The sequence below is a fragment of the Globicephala melas genome, chromosome 1, assembly GCF_963455315.2.
Source record: "Globicephala melas chromosome 1, mGloMel1.2, whole genome shotgun sequence".
Lineage (NCBI taxonomy): Eukaryota > Metazoa > Chordata > Mammalia > Artiodactyla > Delphinidae > Globicephala > Globicephala melas.
In genome coordinates this window covers 135,305,914-135,325,902 of record NC_083314.1, presented here as the reverse complement: position 1 = coordinate 135,325,902, position 19,989 = coordinate 135,305,914, and the positions used below count along the sequence as shown (strand labels likewise).

Genomic DNA, 19,989 nt, shown 5'->3' with positions numbered 1-19,989 from the left:
TGTTACTGCTTACCACAGTATAAACCGTTACTTGAGAAGGCTTGTTTGCAGGGCCAGTTTTCCGCTATCATTATGATCTGGATTGAACAACATTATGGTGTTCCACATTTTGTCATAAAGTACTAATGCATTTCTGTTTTCTTCCTCTTGAGATGAAAGAAAACTTTGGCATCGATTCCCTATCCTCCATACCCTCAGCTGAAGGAAACAGTCAACAAAGCAGATTTGATGATCTGGAAAATCTTAATTCGTTAACGGAAAGTAGTCTGGATTTAGGTTTGTGATTTTCGTTTCTCATAAACACAAATTACATTATTTTGCAATCTTTCAGTTTTATTGGTATATATGATGAATTTTACTGTCACATTTTCATTCATTATAATGTTTTGAATTGAAATCTGCTTATTAATTAATCTGCTTCAAAATATCTGGAAAAATAACGTGAGTCATATTTCAACTTAGAGCTTTCAGATTCTGTTTTCTGAGAGAGCTGCATTTTCCCTGCCTCATTTTGCATTTTATTAGCTTCATGGATTAAAACTAAAACTACTGCCTTATGCCAAATCTGAAATAAGTCTCTAGTAATATATATTAAAATCTCTGATGCTATTAAGTGATACTGTTAGCTCATTGAATGGGGTTGTTAAATATTAATAAAGAGAGACATATTTTAAACATTTATGAAACATTTTTATAGCCATATATTACAGTCAATTTTGGTACATTAATAACTTAGTTTCCATTAAAGAATCCTAAAAGTATAGTGCTTCTCCTTGCCTCTTCCCATATTGATTCTTATATATTTTTGAAAACTTGACTTTAAAAAATAATCTTTCCTCATCTAACGCTGCAATATTTAATGTCGTAATATTAAGATCCTTAGGTGAACCTGGTAAGTTCTTTCATAGCATTGGGATTTATAGAGCCATTGTTCAGGATTTATGCTGTCCTTCACCTGTTTTGACTCTACTTATAGGAAAGGTCTTTCTCTGTGGGCAGTTCTTGTGTTGTATGGTAATATGCTATTAGGAGAGAGAGATAGCTATAGAAAAGTTATATAACTGTTTTTTATGAATTCAACATTCTGTCAGGTAAAAATCTAAAGAATGGAATTCTTAATGTGGTTAAAGATTGAAGGCATCTATGAGATGATAACAGTTGCCAGTTCCCTGCAGGTCAGAACACATCATGAATAGTTAATTTAAAAAGAAAATTAGGATAGTCAATTTTGAGTATCTAAGATTAAATGAGTCTATTCAATTTTTCATAATGTATAACTGATTGTGACTAGGAGAAAAATGGGATTTTTCACCAAAACTCTCCTGGTATACTATTTTTTTTTTAATTCACCACATTTCTGTATCCTCTGACTATTAAATACTTAGAGATTTATGGCACAAATGAATTCATAAATGAATTAATGGTCCATATCTGTTTGATTACAGTTGACACTTTATAGCCATATAAGCACTATTTTGGGCCACATAATTCTGTTGTAGAGGGCTTACCTGTGCATTGTAAGATGTTCGCAGCCTCCCTGCCTTCTAACCCTAGATTCAGTGGTATTCCCAGTCATGATCAAAATCAAAATGTTTTCAGACATTGGCAAATGTCCCTTGGGAGACAAAATTGCCCTGGTTGAGAACCATTCACTGTTTTATACTATCAGGATTGAAAGGAATAGACTAGAAATATGGGGTGGGTGTTTGTGAGGAAGGGCAGTGGAGTTGGGAAAAAGATAGGGAAAGGGCTTTTGTCCTCATGGGATGATCTAATCTTCCTCTGAGCCCTGCTCTGGATATCATCTAAGTGACTCCAAAGTTATTTCCTCTGCCTTCTGCTGCCTGTATGAGTTTCCTAGGGCTGTTGTCACAAAGAGCCACAAACTCGGTGGCTTACAACAGCAGAAGTTAATTCTCTCACTGTTCTGGAGTCCAGAAGTCCTAAATGAAGATTCTGTGCTCCTTCTGAGAGCTCTAGGGAAGAATCTGTTCTTTTCCTTGTCCAGCTTCAGGTGGCTCCAGCGTCCTTTGGCTTGCGGCTGCATCATTCTAATTTCTGCCTCCGTCCTCACGTGGCCCTCTCCCCTTCTCCCTATCCATGTCTTCTCTTCTTCTCTCTCTTATAAGGACACCTGCTGTTGGATTTAGGGCCCACTTGGATAATCAGGATGGTCTCATTTCAAGATACTTAATTTAATTACATCTGCAAAGCCCTTTTCTCCATATAAGTTCTCATTTATAGGTTCTGTGGCAGAGATATACATATTTTAGTTGGGCCACCATTCAACCCACCATACTGCCTTAATCTAATATTTGACAAGGCCCTGGGAATTTAGTTTTGGAGATTATAGCTTTAGGAATTAAGCTACACTTGTATACCTTAGGCCTGTCCTCACTAGAAGAGTGTTCATAACGACATGCTGTTTGGAAAAATTTTTGAGAGCTGCCAGAATGCTGTGTGGCAGGTGTGAGTACTTGGGTTAGTGCTAACCAGGGGCGGACTAAGAAATTATTGGTACAGAGTCAGTATAATTTCAGTCCCAGGCCCCTGAGTACTAAGCCATTAACCTGCTGTGTCACCAGGCGAGCCTCCCGCTTCTCCAAGCCCCTCCACTTCTTCAGCTGTAAAATGATGGAATTGGGCTAAGTGTTCTGTGAGGCCTCTTTCACATCTGTAGCCCTTTGACCACTCTGTTAGTAACAGACAATTTTAGATTTACTTATGAGCAATTACATTAAAAATTATTTTTGAGAACCTATGTGTAAAGGGCTATTTTTGACCCTGTACTTAATCTAAAAGTAGGTTTCCTCTAAGAGCCTATGCCCTTCACGGGCTGTGAAACTAAACCTAGAAATTAGCATAATTAATAATGTAAAGCATACAAGATAAATGTCAAATCAGTAATACATTTAGTGTTAAGAGATTTCAGAAGATTTCAGACAGAAAGTAGTTCTGTTTCCCAGTCTTTGACTGGCCCAGCCTAGAATGGGCCTCCAGTGAACCTGGATGAATTTCTGTCATTGCACACAGCGTCAGGCACACTCGCGTATTTGCATGCCTGTCTATAACCATGAGCTTCTGGAGGTCAAGGCTTATGCCTGATTATGTTACCATAGTGGGTGCTCAAGAAATATTTCTTGAATGAGAAGGTGATGTGCTGCTCCTGTGTGGTGATTTAAAAGCATACCGATTCCCTACTTGTTTTTTTCCAGTTGCTTAGTTGTGCCGTAACGCCCTCTCTTCTCTACTTGCATTCTTCTTGCCTTTATTTTGTTTATCTTTCTATTCCTGCACCTCACTAAGTATAAACCTTTTGGAAATTTCCCCCATTTCTCTCCTATAAGCTTTAACTTCCATTTGTCTAGGAACCTTTTTTTTAAACTTCCCTGGGGACTTCTTTCGTGGTCCAGTGGTTAAGAATCGCTTTCCAAAGCAGGGGTTGCAGGTTCGATCCCCGGTTGGGGAACTAAGATCTCATGTGCCGCGAGGCAACTAAGCCTACACGCTCTAGAGCCCGCGCACCACAACTAGAAAGGAACCCGTGTGCCGCAATGAAAGATTGCGCATACCGCAATGAAGATCCCGCAGCTAAGACCCGATGCAGTCAAATAAATAAATAAATATTTAAAAAAGTAAATAAGTAAACTTCCCTGTTTACCTAACCTGTGTGCTTCTGTTGTGGCTGTTACCTAACAACTGCATAGGCCCCGAAGGATGCGATTTATTTTATGGGCTCCCGGGTACCGTGGTGCACTTGATGAACAGCTCTGTAAGTCTGCCTGTGTCAAGCACGGTGAGAGAGGAGAGATGTGTATCTGAGCACTGCCAAGGTGTCCGTGGAGGAGGAGTGGGCAAAGAGTATGGGCAGCCTTGTGTGGAGCAGGTAATGAAAAGTTTTAAAGAAACTGAAGCAACCTATGAAACCCAGTGCCGCAATTTAATAGGCTGCTTTAGCAGCATAGCTGGATGGGAAATAGCTCTGCAAATAGAGCCGGTTCTCTGTTCTTTCAACTCCTGTGTTAGGCCATTCGTGCCAGAATTTCCATCCCATCCCTGGCCCCTTCTCAAGGGGGAGAAGGTAGACACAGGCAAAGCTAGAGCAGTGCGGCACTGGTATGGATTTGACTGTGCAGGAATGTAGGCCCAGGGGATGGGAGTGAAGCATGTCTGAGGTACCGGAGACTTCCTTTAATACCACCTGAGCATTACAGTTACTTTCACCCCCTCTTCAGATTCTCTGCTGATTAGATCCTGATTCCAGTGTGTCTAGACAAGACAAAAAGCAGAAGTAGAAGTGAGTTTACTAGAAAATTTGTTCAATATGAAGAAATGGAAAGTTTAGGTGATGCTTATAGGAAAAGGTTTAGAAGAGTGTCTATATCTCTTAGTGATCATTTCCAATATTCTGATGAGCCAAGTCTCAAAAATATACCATAAATGTATGGATTTAAGGGAGGCATTTGATTCACTATTCATCATATTTGTATAACATGATGAAGAAAGATTGGCTGGGAATTTATAATGGATGAGATATAATGGATACTGAGGTATATCTTAAGAGTAATTAATGGGTTTATGCCAGTCTGGGTGCAGGTCTCTAAACATGTGCTGTAGGACTGCATGCACAGCTCTGCTCTTTTTACTCCTTTTTTCGGTAAATGGGAAAATGACACAGGTGATGTGTCAGGTAAATTTGTACATTCTTTTTTGTTTTGGCTGTGCCACGTGGCATGCGGGATCTTAGTTCCCTGACCAGGGATCAGACCCATGCCCCCTGCAGTGGAAGCATGGAGTCTTAACCATTGGACCTCCAGGGAAGTCCCAATTTGTTCATTCTAATTAGTAAAAATTCCTTGACCTGGAATTCCCCACCTATAAAATATGGTTGCTATTATCTTTTCTAACTCATAGTTTAATGTGAGAATTAAATAAGGTAACAAATGGAAAAGAATCCTGGAATTTATAAACAAAGCCCCTTTAAAAATGTAAGTGTTTTTATTTGGTTATTTGTTATTCTGTGGAATTATTTTTTTTTAATCAGTGAAATGTCAGTATGCCTGTAATTGAGACAGCCTAGGTTGATAAAGGGAAAATTTAGTAAAGTAAGAATACCATCGTAGAGGGGATTCTTAATTGAATGAAAGATTCTTTAAATTCTGCAGTGCTTTATGATTTTCAGACGTTTCACATACATGATTTCATATAAGCCCATAATAACTTTTTTTTCTCCCTACCCCTATATTACCCTTCCCCACTTCCCTCTCCCCACTGGTAACCACTAGATTGTTCTCTGTATCTGTAAGTCTGTTTCTTTTTTGTTTTATTCACTAGTTTGTTGTATTTTTTAGATTCCACATATAAGTGATATCATATAGTATTTGTCTTTCTCTTTCTGACTTATAAGGGGGATTCTTTTGATAAAAGATTCATATTGCTAAAATAACATCCTTTCAGTGAGACCATGCTTAAAATTGTAACCCTCTTTCACTGAGCAACCCCTATCCCCCTTCCTTGCAGAATTTTTTTTACCATAGTACTGTCACCATCTGACATATTAAATGTTTTACTTATTTAGTTTAGTATAAATAAGTCTTCTGTCTGGAAGGGGCCTGCCTGTAGTAGATATCCATGACTATTTATTGAATTAATGAAGAATGAATGAGTATAATGAAGAATGAATGAGTATATCGTGTGCTCACTATCATCTGGGTTTACTCTTTAGGCATGATGATTCCAAGTGACGTTCAAGGTCCTGGCTTGCTTGTTGAACTTCCTGCTGTGGCTCAAACAAGGGAGCAAGAAGACTTGCCTCTATACCAGCTCCCCAGGGCTCTAGCTGTTTCCAAGGCCTCGGCATACATAGGAATGTTGTCTTCTAGACATGCCACTGATGCATGGTATGATATTATTTCTCTTTGTTTTCACATTGTAAAATAGCTTTCTTTTTGCTTCTATTAAAAAAAAACATTGTAAAGCAATTATACTCCAATAAAGATGTTTTAAAAAAAACGAAAACAACCGGGCATGATTATGGTGGAACATTTGGAAAATGCAAGGAAATATTATGAATAAAACCCACCATACAAAACAATTACTGTGAGAATTTCACATACTTAAAATTGTACCATATATATAATTTCTTTTATATATATACAATTTTGTATTCTTGCAGTTGTCTGCAAAATAGATTATGGGAGTATTTACTTAGAGAATGGAAGGTTAATTAAGAATTTAACAACTCAAGCAAGAAGTACTCAAGGACAAATTAGGGAGGGACTGGACTTAAGAGTTAGAGCAGCTGTAGGAATTGGTGACTGATAACATGCTGGGAGTGAGAAGGAGTAGGAGGACGATCTGTGTGTCTGAATGGGGCAACTAGATGGATAGTGGGACCATTAATTCTTTGGCATAAGATTATAAGAGCATGAACAGGTTGAAGAGGAAAATGATGAGTTCTGTTTGGGACATGTTGAGGGTTCAGGTATCCATAGGACAATAAAGTGAAATGGAGTTAATTAAATACATGACTCTGGGGACTAGTGTTGTGGTCTATCCTGATATGGATAATTGGGAACAAGATCAAGTGTTGGTGAAACTTCTGGATTTGAATAGTCATCCAGGGGAGGCTCAAGTGATAAAAGAACAGGGCCAAAATTGGAGTCCTGCAAAGCAGCAATATTAAGGGCATGAACTGAGGAAGAAAATAATGAAGTGGAATGAACAAAAGGTAGAAGGAAATTGATGAACTAGAGGTTGATATCGAAACCAAGGGAAGAGAGCATTTTAACAAAAGGATCATTGCAGACTATTGTTACATTGCTACGGAGAGGTCAAGGTAGATAAAATGGAAGAGTTTTCGTGGGGCTTGATCACATGGTTGCCCTTGGTAAACTTAGAACAGTTTCATTAGAGTGGAAATCAGAGAGTAGTGAGTTGAGAATTGAACAGGTCAGATATTGGACAAAGTAAGAGCAGACTAATGTTTTGAGGAACCTGATCATGAAAAGAGGCAGAAAGAACACATGTTACCTAGACAACTGAAGGGCACTGTGGAAATGCGACAAGGGGGCAGATATATATATATACATCTACATATGCATCTATATATGCATCTACATATATATATATACACATACACACACACACATGCACACACACATAGATTGTGAAAGATCCAGAAAAGGAATATGTAGATGCTAGAAAGTGGGTGATTAAGTGTAGTCCCTGGAGAGGGTGGAGGGAGAGGACACTGCACACCTAGAGAGATTAACTTCTAATAGTTTGATAGGAGGAAGCTCATCTCCTGCATGGACACAGGTGCCAGGAATGAAAGGAAGGTACAAATGCAGTACTATTAGTACCTTGAGGACTGGAATCCAAGGAGGTTCTTGTCCAATGACCTTGATTTTTTTTTTTCTGTCATTTAGGAGAAAGGTTATTTACTCAGAATGATGGGGTGCTAGTCAAGTGGGCCATAAAAGGAGAGGTGTGAGAGTAGAGATTAGCTTTAGAAACAAGGGTAGGAGAGTAATGGCCTAGTGGTGAGAAGGAATTTAGAAAAATATTGACTCCGTTTTCCCAGCTTGGCAGGGAGTGAGAGAGTGAGTGTCACCCACTCAAGTGTGGCATCCATGGCAGAGAAGCGGAAGCTGTTGAGAGAACAGAGGAGGTTGAGAGAACACTGAGGGAAGAAGTTAGCATGTGGGGTGGCTTCTTTACAATTCAAGGAGATTCCTTGGAGTGTGACAGGTAGTTTGGCTGGGGGGGGGCCTTCGGGGGGTATGGGAACAGAAGAACCTCTGAAAGAAACACCAGAACCGTGTAGCACTGTGAGTACAGGACAGGAGAGGCGAACGAAGGAGTTGGAGGTGTTGCAAAGCATAACAGAGATGAGAAAGGGGTGGGATTAATTGGCCTTATTGCTTTATTTATTTATTTATTTTTATTGGAGTATAGCTCACTTACAATGTTGTGTTAGTTTCAGGTGTACAACAGGTGAATCAGTTATACATATATAGATATATATCGTCCTAAGTAAAGTAAGTCAGACAGAGAAAGACAAATATCATAGGATATCACTTATTTGTGGAATCTAATTTAAAAAATGATACAAATGAACTTATTTACAAAACAGAAACAGACTCACGGATCTTGAAATCAAACTTATGGTTACCAAAGGGGAAACGTTGGGGGGGAAGTGATAAATTGGGAGACTGGTATTAACATATGCATAGAATAGATAACTAATAGGGACCTACTATATAGCCCAGGAAACTCTACTCAATGTTCTGTAATAACCTATATGGGAAAAGAATCTTAATGCTTTTATTGAAACCTTAGTCCAAGAAAGATTTTGTGTTATATGAAGTGTCTCAGACTTATATCACTTCTCTGTTCAGCGACCTGTGGCCTTTGCCTAGAGTTTTAGATAGAACTTCAGTAAAAAGTTGTCTGGCTTCTGTGTAGCTCATCTCTGAGTGGAAAGGGAAGACCCATAGGCCCAACTAGTTGGAGGAATCCGGTGGCTTTTCACTCAGCAGACCTGGACCAGGGTATAGAGGGGAGGAGCTGACAGGCCCAGGGTCCTCATGCGAGGGATCTAAGCAGCTCCCAGAGGAACGGAACGCAGTGTCAAACAGCCAGAGTTTGTTTTTTAATACTTTTTTTTAAAAAATTAAGGGTACTTTAATTAATTAATTTATTTATTTTTGGCTGTGTTGGATCTTCGTTTCTGTGCGAGGGCTTTTTCTAGTTGTGGCAAGTGGGGGCCACTCTTCATCGCGGTGCGCGGGCCTCTCACTATCGCGGCCTCTCTTGTTGCGGAGCACAGGCTCCAGACGTGCAGGCTCAGTAGTTGTGGCTTACGGGCCTAGTTGCTACGCGGCATGTGGGATCTTCCCAGGCCAGGGCTCGAACCCATGTGCCCTGCATTAGCAGGCAGGTTCTCAACCACTGCGCCACCAGGGAAGCCCCAGGGTTTTTTGTTTTGTTTTGTTTTTTTGTTTTTTGCGGTATGCGGGCTTCCCACCTCTGCGGCCTCTCCCGCTGCGCAGCACAGGCCCCAGACGCGCAGGCCCAGCGGCCACGGCCCACGGGCCCAGCCGCTCTGCGGCACGTGGGATCCTTCCGGACCAGGGCACGAACCCGCGTCCCCTGCATCGGCAGGCGGACTCTCAACCACTGCGCCACCAGAGAAGACCGGGAAGCCCCTAGGGTTTGTTTTTTTAAGAGAAAGCCTTGGCAGTGAAAGTGCTGGAGGAGTTAGGAACATGTTTCCACTTTTTTATGTGATCAAATTACTTTTCAAATGAGACACTTTTATTTTTTAAATTTCTCTTGTGCTGAGTGTTAATAATTGAATCTGGCCAAAGAATTCAGAAATGAGGCTGCTTTTCAGGCCATAGAACTGTAACTGTAGATTGGAAAAGATTTAGACAAATTTCCAAGCCCACCCCCTCCTTCCTTCTGCAGAAAGTGAAACATTCTATCAGTGGTGTCTTACTCAATTCTCCCAGCTTCAGAGAGAGCAGATAACACTTTACTCCTGAAGTGAGTACTTTGACAGGCTGTTTTCTTGTGCTGGCGCAGACATTTAAGGGCTCCAGCCTAATCTTTGTCTTGGGAGATCAGTCTTGCATTTGAATGCTGTTTTTTTGGCTTGCTGTCATAGATGTAGGATATATTTAAATCTCAGCGGGCTTCAGAAGAGTTCCTGTAAATCATACTCCCCATTTTAATCTTTCAGGGTATGCCCCATGGAGTTAGGTTCATAGGTGAATATTTATTGCTACTCAGGAGACTTCCTGAGTAATGCATAGATTCTTTTCAGAATATAGTCTTTCAGATCATCAGGGTGTCATCTAGTGCTAAATGCTATATGTTCTTTTACAGTTTCTTCTTTGCATTAATTTTTGTGTAGGGCCCAGCAGAGTTATTCAGTGTGCACTGTGCTTTTGCATCAAGACAATTTCTCCTTACCTTTGGAGGCAGGACTGATGTTAAGAGGTTAGATGCACCCTGAAACTGGGGATCTCTAGGAAGGGAGGACGGTGGGCAGGCAGAGCATGATAACTCTGAGAGGGATCTAAGTGATCTTGTTCTGAGTATCCTTCTTTCTTCATAACGTCACTTGAGATCAAGTTTTCAGAATTCACCTTGTTTTAGTCTTTTTCTAACTCACTTCTGTCATCACCTGCTGCCTGAAGACATGGGTGTGCCCATCAGTGGCGGGCATGGAATTTCTCAGACTAATAGGAGATTTGCAGTATAGATATATTTTGGTGCTGTTCAAATATGCTCTTTTTTATTTATGACTTCGTGAGCCTGAGAGGGTTTCCCTTGTGTCTGTATTTCCTCACTTGTAAAGTAGGTAGTTCTAAGGTTCAGTTAGAGTGAATATAAAGGGCTTCGTATAATGCCTTGAACATAGTAAATGTTTAATGAAAGGCGTCTGGCAGTGATGCTGGATGACAGTGATAGGATCATGGGCCCTGAGGTGTATCTAGGGTATTCATTGTTGCTGAGTTTATTAAAACACTCAAGGAGATTGTAGAGGTTTTTTGTTTTTTTTTTTAAAGAAATAAAATAGAATCAAGTCACAGTAAGTAAAACAAGGAAAGTGTCAGAGGCTAAAGCCTGGTAGGATGATGAACTTGATGTGAAAGGTGAAAAAAAAATTCTAAATTGAAAAAAAAAATCATGTTGTAGGTATAATACAATGCAAATGAAAAGAAATACTTTCAGGTATTGGATACTTTGTTTTGAACAGTGGGAGGTGAAATAGGAGGCAGAGCATCATAGCTGGGGAAAGGATTAAGTGAGTTAATGTGATATTTTAAGTCCCCAGCACTGCCTGGCATTTAGTGCCTTCTAAGTAAACGGTGAGTATCTAATAGTTTTACCTTTGAGTGCTACTGCCAAAAACTATGTGTAAATTCAGAATACTGGTAGAAGACTGAGAGTAAGGGAGAGAATAAATGTGTTCATTTGAGAGAGGACTACTCTGGAATGTTTGAGTTGGGAGTAAAAAGGGGAAGTTTCCAAGGAGTTTGTGGCCTCATGTATGTGACACTTTCCTGTTTTTACCATGCTGTTGCATGCTGTTGCAGACGCCAGTCACTGCAGGTGAAGATGAATGTGAGAAATTAGGACAAGAGGCACATAGGAATATTACATTAATGCCTATGAAAATATAATTAGATATTTGATTGCTCACCCAGGCTCTACAGGTCAGAAGAGAAAAGGGAGAGACCTAAGGAAGTAACTTACCCTTTATGGCTTAAACTTCTATTTCTTTTTTTAATTTTTTATTTTATTTATTTATTTATTTTTGGCTGTGTTGGGTCTTCGCTGCTGTGCGCGGGCTTTCTCCAGTTGTGACGAGCGGGGGCCACTCTTCACTGCGGCGCACAGGCTTCTCCCTGCGGTGGCTTCTCTTGTAGCGGAGCACAGGCTCCAGGCTCAAGAGCTTCAGTAGTTGCAGCTCGTGGGCTCCAGAATGCAGGCTCAGCAGTTGTGGCACACAGGCTTAGTTGCTCCGCGGCATGTGGGATCTTCCCGGACGAGGGCTTGAACCTGTGTCCCCTGCATTGGCAGGCAGATTCCCAATCACTGCGCCACCAGGGAAGCCCTAAACTTCTATTTCTTAGCAAATGTCTTAAATGCAAGTTTACAGGACAATTTTTTAAATTTTGATAAATGTATACATTCATGTTACCAACACCCCAATCAAGATATTGAACATTTCCATCCACCCAGAAAGTTCCCTCTTGCCCCTGACTTCTAATACTGTAAATTATTTTTTCTGTTCTAGAACTCATGTAAATGTTATCATGCAGTAGGTACCTTTTTGTATATGGCTTCTTTTATTGAGCACCATGTCTGTGTCATTTTAAACTTTCATGTACAAGAATGCCTAATTTTTTATGTATGCTGGTATCAGGTAATAATTTGCTTTGTAATTTCAAAGTCATAGTGTAACATTTGTATAACTAGCCCTACTAGTTTGGAAAACACTAGTGCCTATTCTGCCTGGTTCCAAATGCTCACATTCCCTGTGGTGTGTCACAGAAAATTGCCATATAGAATCTATATTTTAAGAGGAAAAAGAAATCTTGAGATAGGTACAACCATAACCCTTCCTGCTTACATCATTTTGGGGTGCCAAGTTTGCTTGACCCTCATATGGTTTAGTGTATAGAAGTTTCACATGAAAAAAAGGTATATTCTTGCCATCATTTTGAAATTGTTAAACTGGGCATAGTTCAGAAAGCAAACCTGATGCCTTTATGGGAGGTGGAGCCACATTCGTGCTCTGGGTGGGATCACCTCTGCAGGAGAACAGTACATTTTCTCATAAAGGCAAAATGCTTGTAGGTTTTGCCTCTTTACTTTGTATTTACTTTTAAAGTTGCACTTGTTCACCTACCAGTGTTTACGAAATCCTATATTTGGGATGCTTTTTCTACAATAACATTTTATCATTTGTGGAAAAATAAAGGAAAGGTCACCTTGGCCATCTAGATCCATCTGATTTTTGTATAATGTTGAAAATTTTATTCTCAAAGACATTGTATATTATGCTGAAGTCTTACTATTAATATCCACTTGTTCATTAATGGGGCACTCCATCTTTCCTCCCAAATCTGTAATGAATTGTAACTTTGGGCATTTGTTATAAAGGACTGAACTAAAAATAAAAAGCATTGTTTCTATTAGATGGTTAATTCCTTTAGGGAAAAAGTGGTTATAAAACTCTGGTTAAATGTAAAAGGCAAAAGTTCAGTTATTTTAAGATTTGAGATTCTAACTGATTGAGCTATTGACCATGTCTAATCAAAGTGCAAATTATAAAATTAGAGGTTAGAATTCTCTTGTGAAAGATTCAAGTACATTTGTGCAAATTTACACCTTAATATGTGCAGTAAAAGTATTTTACTTTCTCCGTTAAATTTCAATTTGGGTTGAAAGGTATATGCATTTATCAGTGTAAAGTGACTACATTATTTTGTATAGTTGCTTGTCTCCTGTGACTTTATTTCTAAAACTAATCACACTATGTTTTTGAAAGTTTTATTCCTCTTTAGGTATGAAGTAATGTAAACAAAATATGTGTTTATCAATTTCCTGAAAAAGGATAATATGCTTTGAAAAAGTCTCTTCTAACAGAATAAATCCTTTTGTCATACATTTTCTTAAAGAAAACTAAAATTGTCCATATTTTAGACAAAATTTTTCCCCCTTTGCTTAATATTGTATGTGAAAGCCAGCAGTTTAGGATATTTTTTATTTTAATTTTTTTAATAGAAAAGCATATAGCCCATACTAATGTTAAAGCTTGGTTTCCATTCTATTTTAGGTAATTTTAAATTTAAGAATTTAATTCTTATAATGATATTATACATGTGCCATAATAATAATACTTTTTTTTTCTTAATACCTATCATGAACTCTCTTTGTTCACAAACTGCTGACCAAATGTATGAGTTTTTTCCTCCACCCAACAACCAATTCTCTGATTCTCTGGACACTGTGTACCCTAAAATTCATTTCAATTCTGACATAACTACCTGGTAGTTAGTCTAACTACCGTAAGACTGCCCCAACCTCTGATGCCAGTCACAAATTCCAGGTTGCCAACTCTACTTCTGACCAACTGGCTATAAATTGAGGGTTCCCATAACACCTTCCTAAGGTTTGAGAATTTGCTAGGATGGCTCACAGAACTCAGGAAAGTGCTTCACTATTACTGGTTTATTACAAAGGGTGCAACTCTGGAATAGCCAAGTGGAAGAGATGCATAAGCCAGGGAAGGGGGTGTGTGGGATGCAAGAGCTTCCATGCTCTCTTGGGTCACATTACCCTCCCAGCACTTTAATGTGTCCTCCAACCTGCAGGCTCTCTCAACCCTGTTGCTTGGAGGGGCCGGGGTGGTGGTGAGGGGGTGGTTTATGGCGGCTCCATTATGCAGGCATGATTGATTACATCATTGGCCATTGGTGACTGAGCTCCATCTCTAGCCCCTTTCCCCTTCCCAGAGGTGGGGATAGGGCTGAAAGTTCTAACTCTAATCACACAGTTGCTTCTCTGGCAATCAACCCCCATCCTGAAACTGTCTGTAGTCCTACCTAGAGACACCTTATTAACATCAACTCAGGTACGGTTGAGAGGGGCTTGTTATGAATAACAAAAAATGCTCCTGTCACCCCTGTTGTTTGGAAAACTCCAAGGGTTTTAGAAGCTCTGTGGCAGGAACCAGGGACAAGGACCAAATATTTATTTCATATTATCACACCTGTCACAACTAGGGTACAGAAAAGTAGAAAATGGAGAGGAGGAAGGTTTCAGTGTTGGTTTGTTTTTAGCTTTCAATCTTACTTCAATTAATATGTACTTAAAGGAGAATATTAAAATACAACAGAGCATGAAGATATTCCTTGCATTAATGTCTATATTCCATATAAATAAGACATAACCTAAGTGCATTGTATTTTGGGATAGCAGACAAATTACATCAATACTATGGATTAAGATGCTATTAAATAAGAAATGGTGAAGATTATGATAATCTTGGGGAAATTTTTGATTTAAATTCAAGTGAAAAAATTGTTAAGGAAATACATATTGGTTGAGCCTCAGTTAAATGCCAGTCGTATCTCATTTAATCCTTGTTACTATTATAAGATAATCAAAATATGAAAGTTTATGCTACGATTACAATTATCCAATGAACATATATGCATACGTGCCAAGAATAATAATGTGATATGATAAAGTGAAGACTTCACTTAAATTGGTGGAATCGTGTGTATCATTTAGCGATGGCATTTAGCTGCTTATAAACTGAATCCCCTGCCCCCATCTCCCCACACACACTTTTAGTATGGCTTAACTCAACTAGGGCTTAATTTTTTTCATGTAAAAAAGTCCTGAAGAAGCCCTGTCCGGGTCTTAGACATCTTCTTTCTGCTCTGCTGTCGTCAGTGTATTGCTTTAGCCCTCATGGTTTCTTCATGATTTTAAGGTGAATGCTTCACCACCAATAATCACCTCTGCCTTCTAGGCAAGAAGAAGGGGAAGAGCATAGAGCAAAAAGCTCCCTGTCAGCTGATTCTCCCTCCTTTTAGTGAGTTTTCCTGGAAATCTCATCTGGGGACTTTTGCTTCCTTGTTGCTGATCAGAGCTATGGCACACAGTTATCATTAGCTGAAGGGAAGTACAGAAAATTTATTTTTTTAAAGCTGGGCATAGTGCCACCTGGAATAAAGGGGGATTATGTTGTTGAGTAAGGAAGATGGGGAGAGAAGACATTAGATAAGTAACTGGCAAGTATCTGCCAAATTGTTTTTCCTTGAATTCTATGATGCTTTTAATCATAGAAAATAGACTGGCTAAGGCAAGAAGGCTGTCTGCAGTGCGTGAGATGTCAGTGATCCTAATGATCTCAATTCCTTAACTGATTTTTAGATTGTCCAAATTTTTTCACTTTCTCCTTTTCACACAGCCTTAAACCATTATATCCTGGAAAGTTGTAGAGTGGCAAGTAGCTGGAGTTTTATACTTTTTATAGGACTTATTTGAGAGTTCAGAGGAGAATGGAGCATTGAAACTTCATGCTGAAAGAAAGATTTGGATACTGTGGAGAGATTGTGTAGTACATCTGAGCCTCATGGGGAAAATATAGTAATATGACCTGTTGTGCTTACTTCACAGGGTTTTTGTGAAAATGAAATGGAAGAGGTATTCCCTACATTTTTGTGTAGAGTAATACAACTGACAGTATCACATAAGCCATTTCATTTGGTGGTCCAAAGGCACACACCTATTTTGTGGTTCAGGTTAGACTGGAGCTTAGAAATCCTGACTCCTCTTCCAGATAATAGATGGTAGTGTCTCTACCCTATTAGATAACATTACTTTTATAACTACTCTGTAATTCAGCATTTTACAGTATCCCGCTAGGCAGTTCCATATTAACATAACTTGATGGGTGAAAGTATGGTGGTGGTAGGTGACAGAATCACGTTGTTTAAGAAATCTCTGTAAACTGAAAAGTGCTGTGTAGCTACACAAGATATTTATGGAATACAGATGACAGGGAAATTATTTAGGGTTAGAGAGACAGAAAAATCTAGAAAGAACGATCATGTTTACTGACTGTTTAATCATTTCAGCAGTTTGTGTAAGTTTATACTGGACTATTAGCTGGTCAATCACACCAAATTTTAAAAAATATATTTTATAATATTTAAACGCTGTTATAGAAACATGTGAAATCATACAAATTCAAACACAGATTTTTAGAAAATAACATCTAGAGTGTCAACAATAAAAGTGTTTATAATCAATGATTTTCTGGCGCTGGGTAGATATTTGTTAAGTTGAATGCTAAAGCAATATATCTTTGTATGGATAGTTAATTATTGATGTAAATTTTTTTTTTTGCGGTACGCGGGCCTCTCACTGCTGTGGCCTCTCCCGTTGCGGAGCACAGGCTCCGGACGCGCAGGCCCAGCAGCCATGGCTCACGGGCCCAGCTGCCCCGCGGGCTGTGGGATCTTCCCGGACCGGGGCACAAACCCGTGTCCCCTGCATCGGCAGGCGAACTCCCAACCACTGCGCCACCAGGGAAGCCCTGATGTAAATATTTTTAAAGCTTAGAAATTATGAACAATTTAACTACATATAGATTGTGTAATGTAAAACTTTTCAAGAACCTTTAATAATAAGTCTGTTGTAAGTTATATGTGTGTGTGTTTTTTCCTTTCTTTCTCCTCAGTGAATTACCTGAGAGAGAAGAAGGTGAAGGAGAAGAAACTCCAAACTTCAGCCACTGGGGACCACCAAGAATGTATGTTGATGACATTATTGGCTTTCTCAATAGGACAAAGCAATTAGTTGCTCTTTTCTTTAACTTCATAGTGTCATTCAGTCATTCTCTAATGATTGCCATAGTTCACACGTACGCTGGCCTAAATTTTAGTTTCATTTTGTCTTATCTAGAGATTTTTAGCCAGGCAAAATGACCGAAACCAATATTAGGAAAATCTTTGTCGTACTCTTTCAGAGAAACAACTTACAAATGTCCATCTGTGATGGATTAAGTATACTTTCTCACTGTATCACTAAGCAAAGCAGGTAGGCCTGCCTTGAATGCAGTAAAGAAGCTCTTTTTTTCAAACAACAATAGTTAAGGCTTCTGTCACATAGCACCCTCCTCCTCTTGTGTTAGTCCAAGTTTATGCCTCGTTTGCACTAACAGAGTGTGTTGGGCCCATGCTCCCTTGGATACTCTCATGGTTTTAGGTAGTCACCAGGGCTGCACTTTATTAAGGTTATAAAAGTCTTCCTTTAGCTGCTGTCTCTATCTTCATGCATTATTAATTCCACCATGCCACCCAAATTGTTCTTTTCTTGCACTTTTGAGTTTTGTCTTAAAAACTCTGGGGAGCTGTTTTCTGAATTACTTTTTGGAATTAATTATTGGCCATGTCTGTGCAGTTTGAACAAAATTCATAATATTTTGAGGGGCAAGTTTTATTCTATACTTTATGAAAATGATGTGGATGTAGGAAGAAGAGAAAACCTTTCCAACCTTTGGAACTATTAAATCTGTCCTCCATGTAGAGAACCACAAGTTAAAACGGGTGACTGGGAAAAGCAGTATGGGCAGTGAGCCTGTCAGTGGCAAGTTTATTTTTTTCTAAAGGTTTCTGCTTTTTGCCAAAATGATACATGTAACTTTCTTGATTTTTTTTTCCATCCATTAGTTATTTCCTTAATTCATTCTTTGCTAATGTTATGATATAGATGAAAGGGACTCATCACAGAAAATATATGGTGGTGGGAGATGAGAACATTAAGTCCTTGCTAAATCTCTCAATATTAAGAGTTGTATTTGTTGTTTTGGAAATCTTTTTCAGAATTTACACTTTCACATATGCTATGAATTATTGATAGAACCTTATAATTTTGGAGCTAGGTATAACTTCTATAACATTTGTGAAAATATATTTATTAGGATATGAGTCACAAGGATATGGTACACATAAAACACAGTGACAGTACAACAGATTACCTTGTTCATGAGTGAATTTTGTTTTTTTGCTTTTACAGTGTTGAGATTTTTAGAGAACCAGATGTATCTCTTGGTATTAGTATTGTTGGTGGACAAACTGTTATAAAACGCCTGAAGAATGGAGAAGAGCTTAAGGGTATATTTATCAAACAAGTTTTGGAAGACAGTCCAGCAGGAAAAACAAATGCTCTTAAAACTGGAGATAAAATACTTGAGGTAAATAGTGTTAAAATTTTGTTTTTGTTTGAAATGTACTGTAAGACAGTAAAATGATCATTTAACCGGAAGTCCTTCCTTTATGTGTTGGGGTATATGTGTGTACAATTGGTGTATTTTATTCAGATGCTTTAGTTTGCATGTTTGCACAATTTAATGGGATTCTAAAGCTGAGTTGATAGCATATAAAATGATAAAACAAAAAGCCTCAGCTGACTGAAAAAACACAATTTGACAGAATGAGGCAGATGGGGGACATCATGCTTCTCCCACAGTCTTTAACAGACTCTGAATTGTATATGTCAGTGGGATAGCCGTGCTGTCCTCCCAGAGTTGACCCTGAAAGTGGAAGCCTGTATTGGGGGAGAGGTGAATCCATCCTTTATACATGGCAGGCTTTGCAGAGTGGAGTTTTAAGGGCACATCAAGACACTAAGAGGTCTGAATCTGATACATTTCTTTGCATTAGGTTTATTGGATGACATCATATTGAATATTTTAAATCCCAGAATCTGCTTGGTGATTCATGCTTTATGATGCTAAACATCAGCTGTGGTGTTTTAGCTCTGAAAGAATGAAAAGAGCTCTGGAGATCATGGGTTAAAGTCTAGATTGTCCTGTTTGTTTTTTCCTTGTTCTTGGACAAATTATGAAACCTATTTTCAGTTTCCAAATAAAATGGAAATGAGATTTCAAAATCCATAGAATCATTGTGAGGATTAAATCAAAGAATTGCATAAAACTACTCTGTGTATACAAACTTGAGGTTATATTTGTTTGTGAAATTAAAAAAAAATTTTTAAACATACTAGGGATATGGCAATGAAGCAAATGACCAAAAATCCCTTCCCTTATGGCGTTTATACGACAGCGGGGTAGATAGACAATGCACAAAATAAGTAATATATAGAATGTTAGATTGTTATAAGTAACTATGGAGAAAAATGACAGGGAGGAGGATAAGGAATGATGTGTGGTGACGGCAGTAGTTGCAATGAATAGATTTGTTATGGAAGATGATATTGGGACAAATATAAGAAATGAGAGACTGAGCAATATGGACACATGGGGGAAGAGGGCTCCAGACAGAGTGAACTGAAGTGTGAAAGCTCTGAGGTGGGAGCTTGCCTGGATGTGTTGAAGGAACAGAAAGAAATCCAGCACTGCTAATATAGGTAGAGTGAACAAGAGAGAGGGTGAAAGAGAAAAGGTCTGAGAGGTAATGGGAAGCCACATCATATAGAGATTAGAAGGTTGTCTACTCTGAACGGATGAGAGTCCATTAGAGAATTCTGAACGCGTACATTTTTGAAAAGGATTATTCTGGCTTCTGGGACAGGTGTGGTTTCTTTTACTTAGCATTTGCATGGTACATTGTTTTTTTCTCTTTCCTTCTTTTTCACCCTTATTTGTGATTTTGTTTTAGTTGTATTTTAAGCAAATAATAACTGGATACTGCCTTTTAAAAATCTAAATTGATTATCTTCTTCTAATAAATAAGAATCATTTAATTTTTATTTTGATTACTGATACATTTGAAACTTACAACAAAAGACATATTTAAAATTATATATTTTTCTTTATATTTTGAAATAGCTGTAGGTTCATAGGACGTTGCAAACAAATGTACAAGGAAGTCCCGCTTACCCTTCCCTCAGCCTCACCCAGTGTTAACATCTTATACAACTGTAGTT

At 38.7% G+C, this 19,989-nt stretch overlaps 1 protein-coding gene across 1 annotated transcript in view; it reads left to right on the top strand.

Moving 5' to 3' along the window:
• Window positions 1–19,989, top strand: part of PATJ (PATJ crumbs cell polarity complex component) — a 359,191-nt gene that overhangs the window by 118,476 nt on the left and 220,726 nt on the right. Inside the window, exons 21-24 of the mRNA XM_030870355.3 lie at window positions 153–276; window positions 5,726–5,900; window positions 16,781–16,852; window positions 18,118–18,295. Of these exons, the coding sequence (XP_030726215.2) occupies window positions 153–276; window positions 5,726–5,900; window positions 16,781–16,852; window positions 18,118–18,295 (549 nt within the window). The remainder of the gene's footprint in view (window positions 1–152; window positions 277–5,725; window positions 5,901–16,780; window positions 16,853–18,117; window positions 18,296–19,989) is intronic.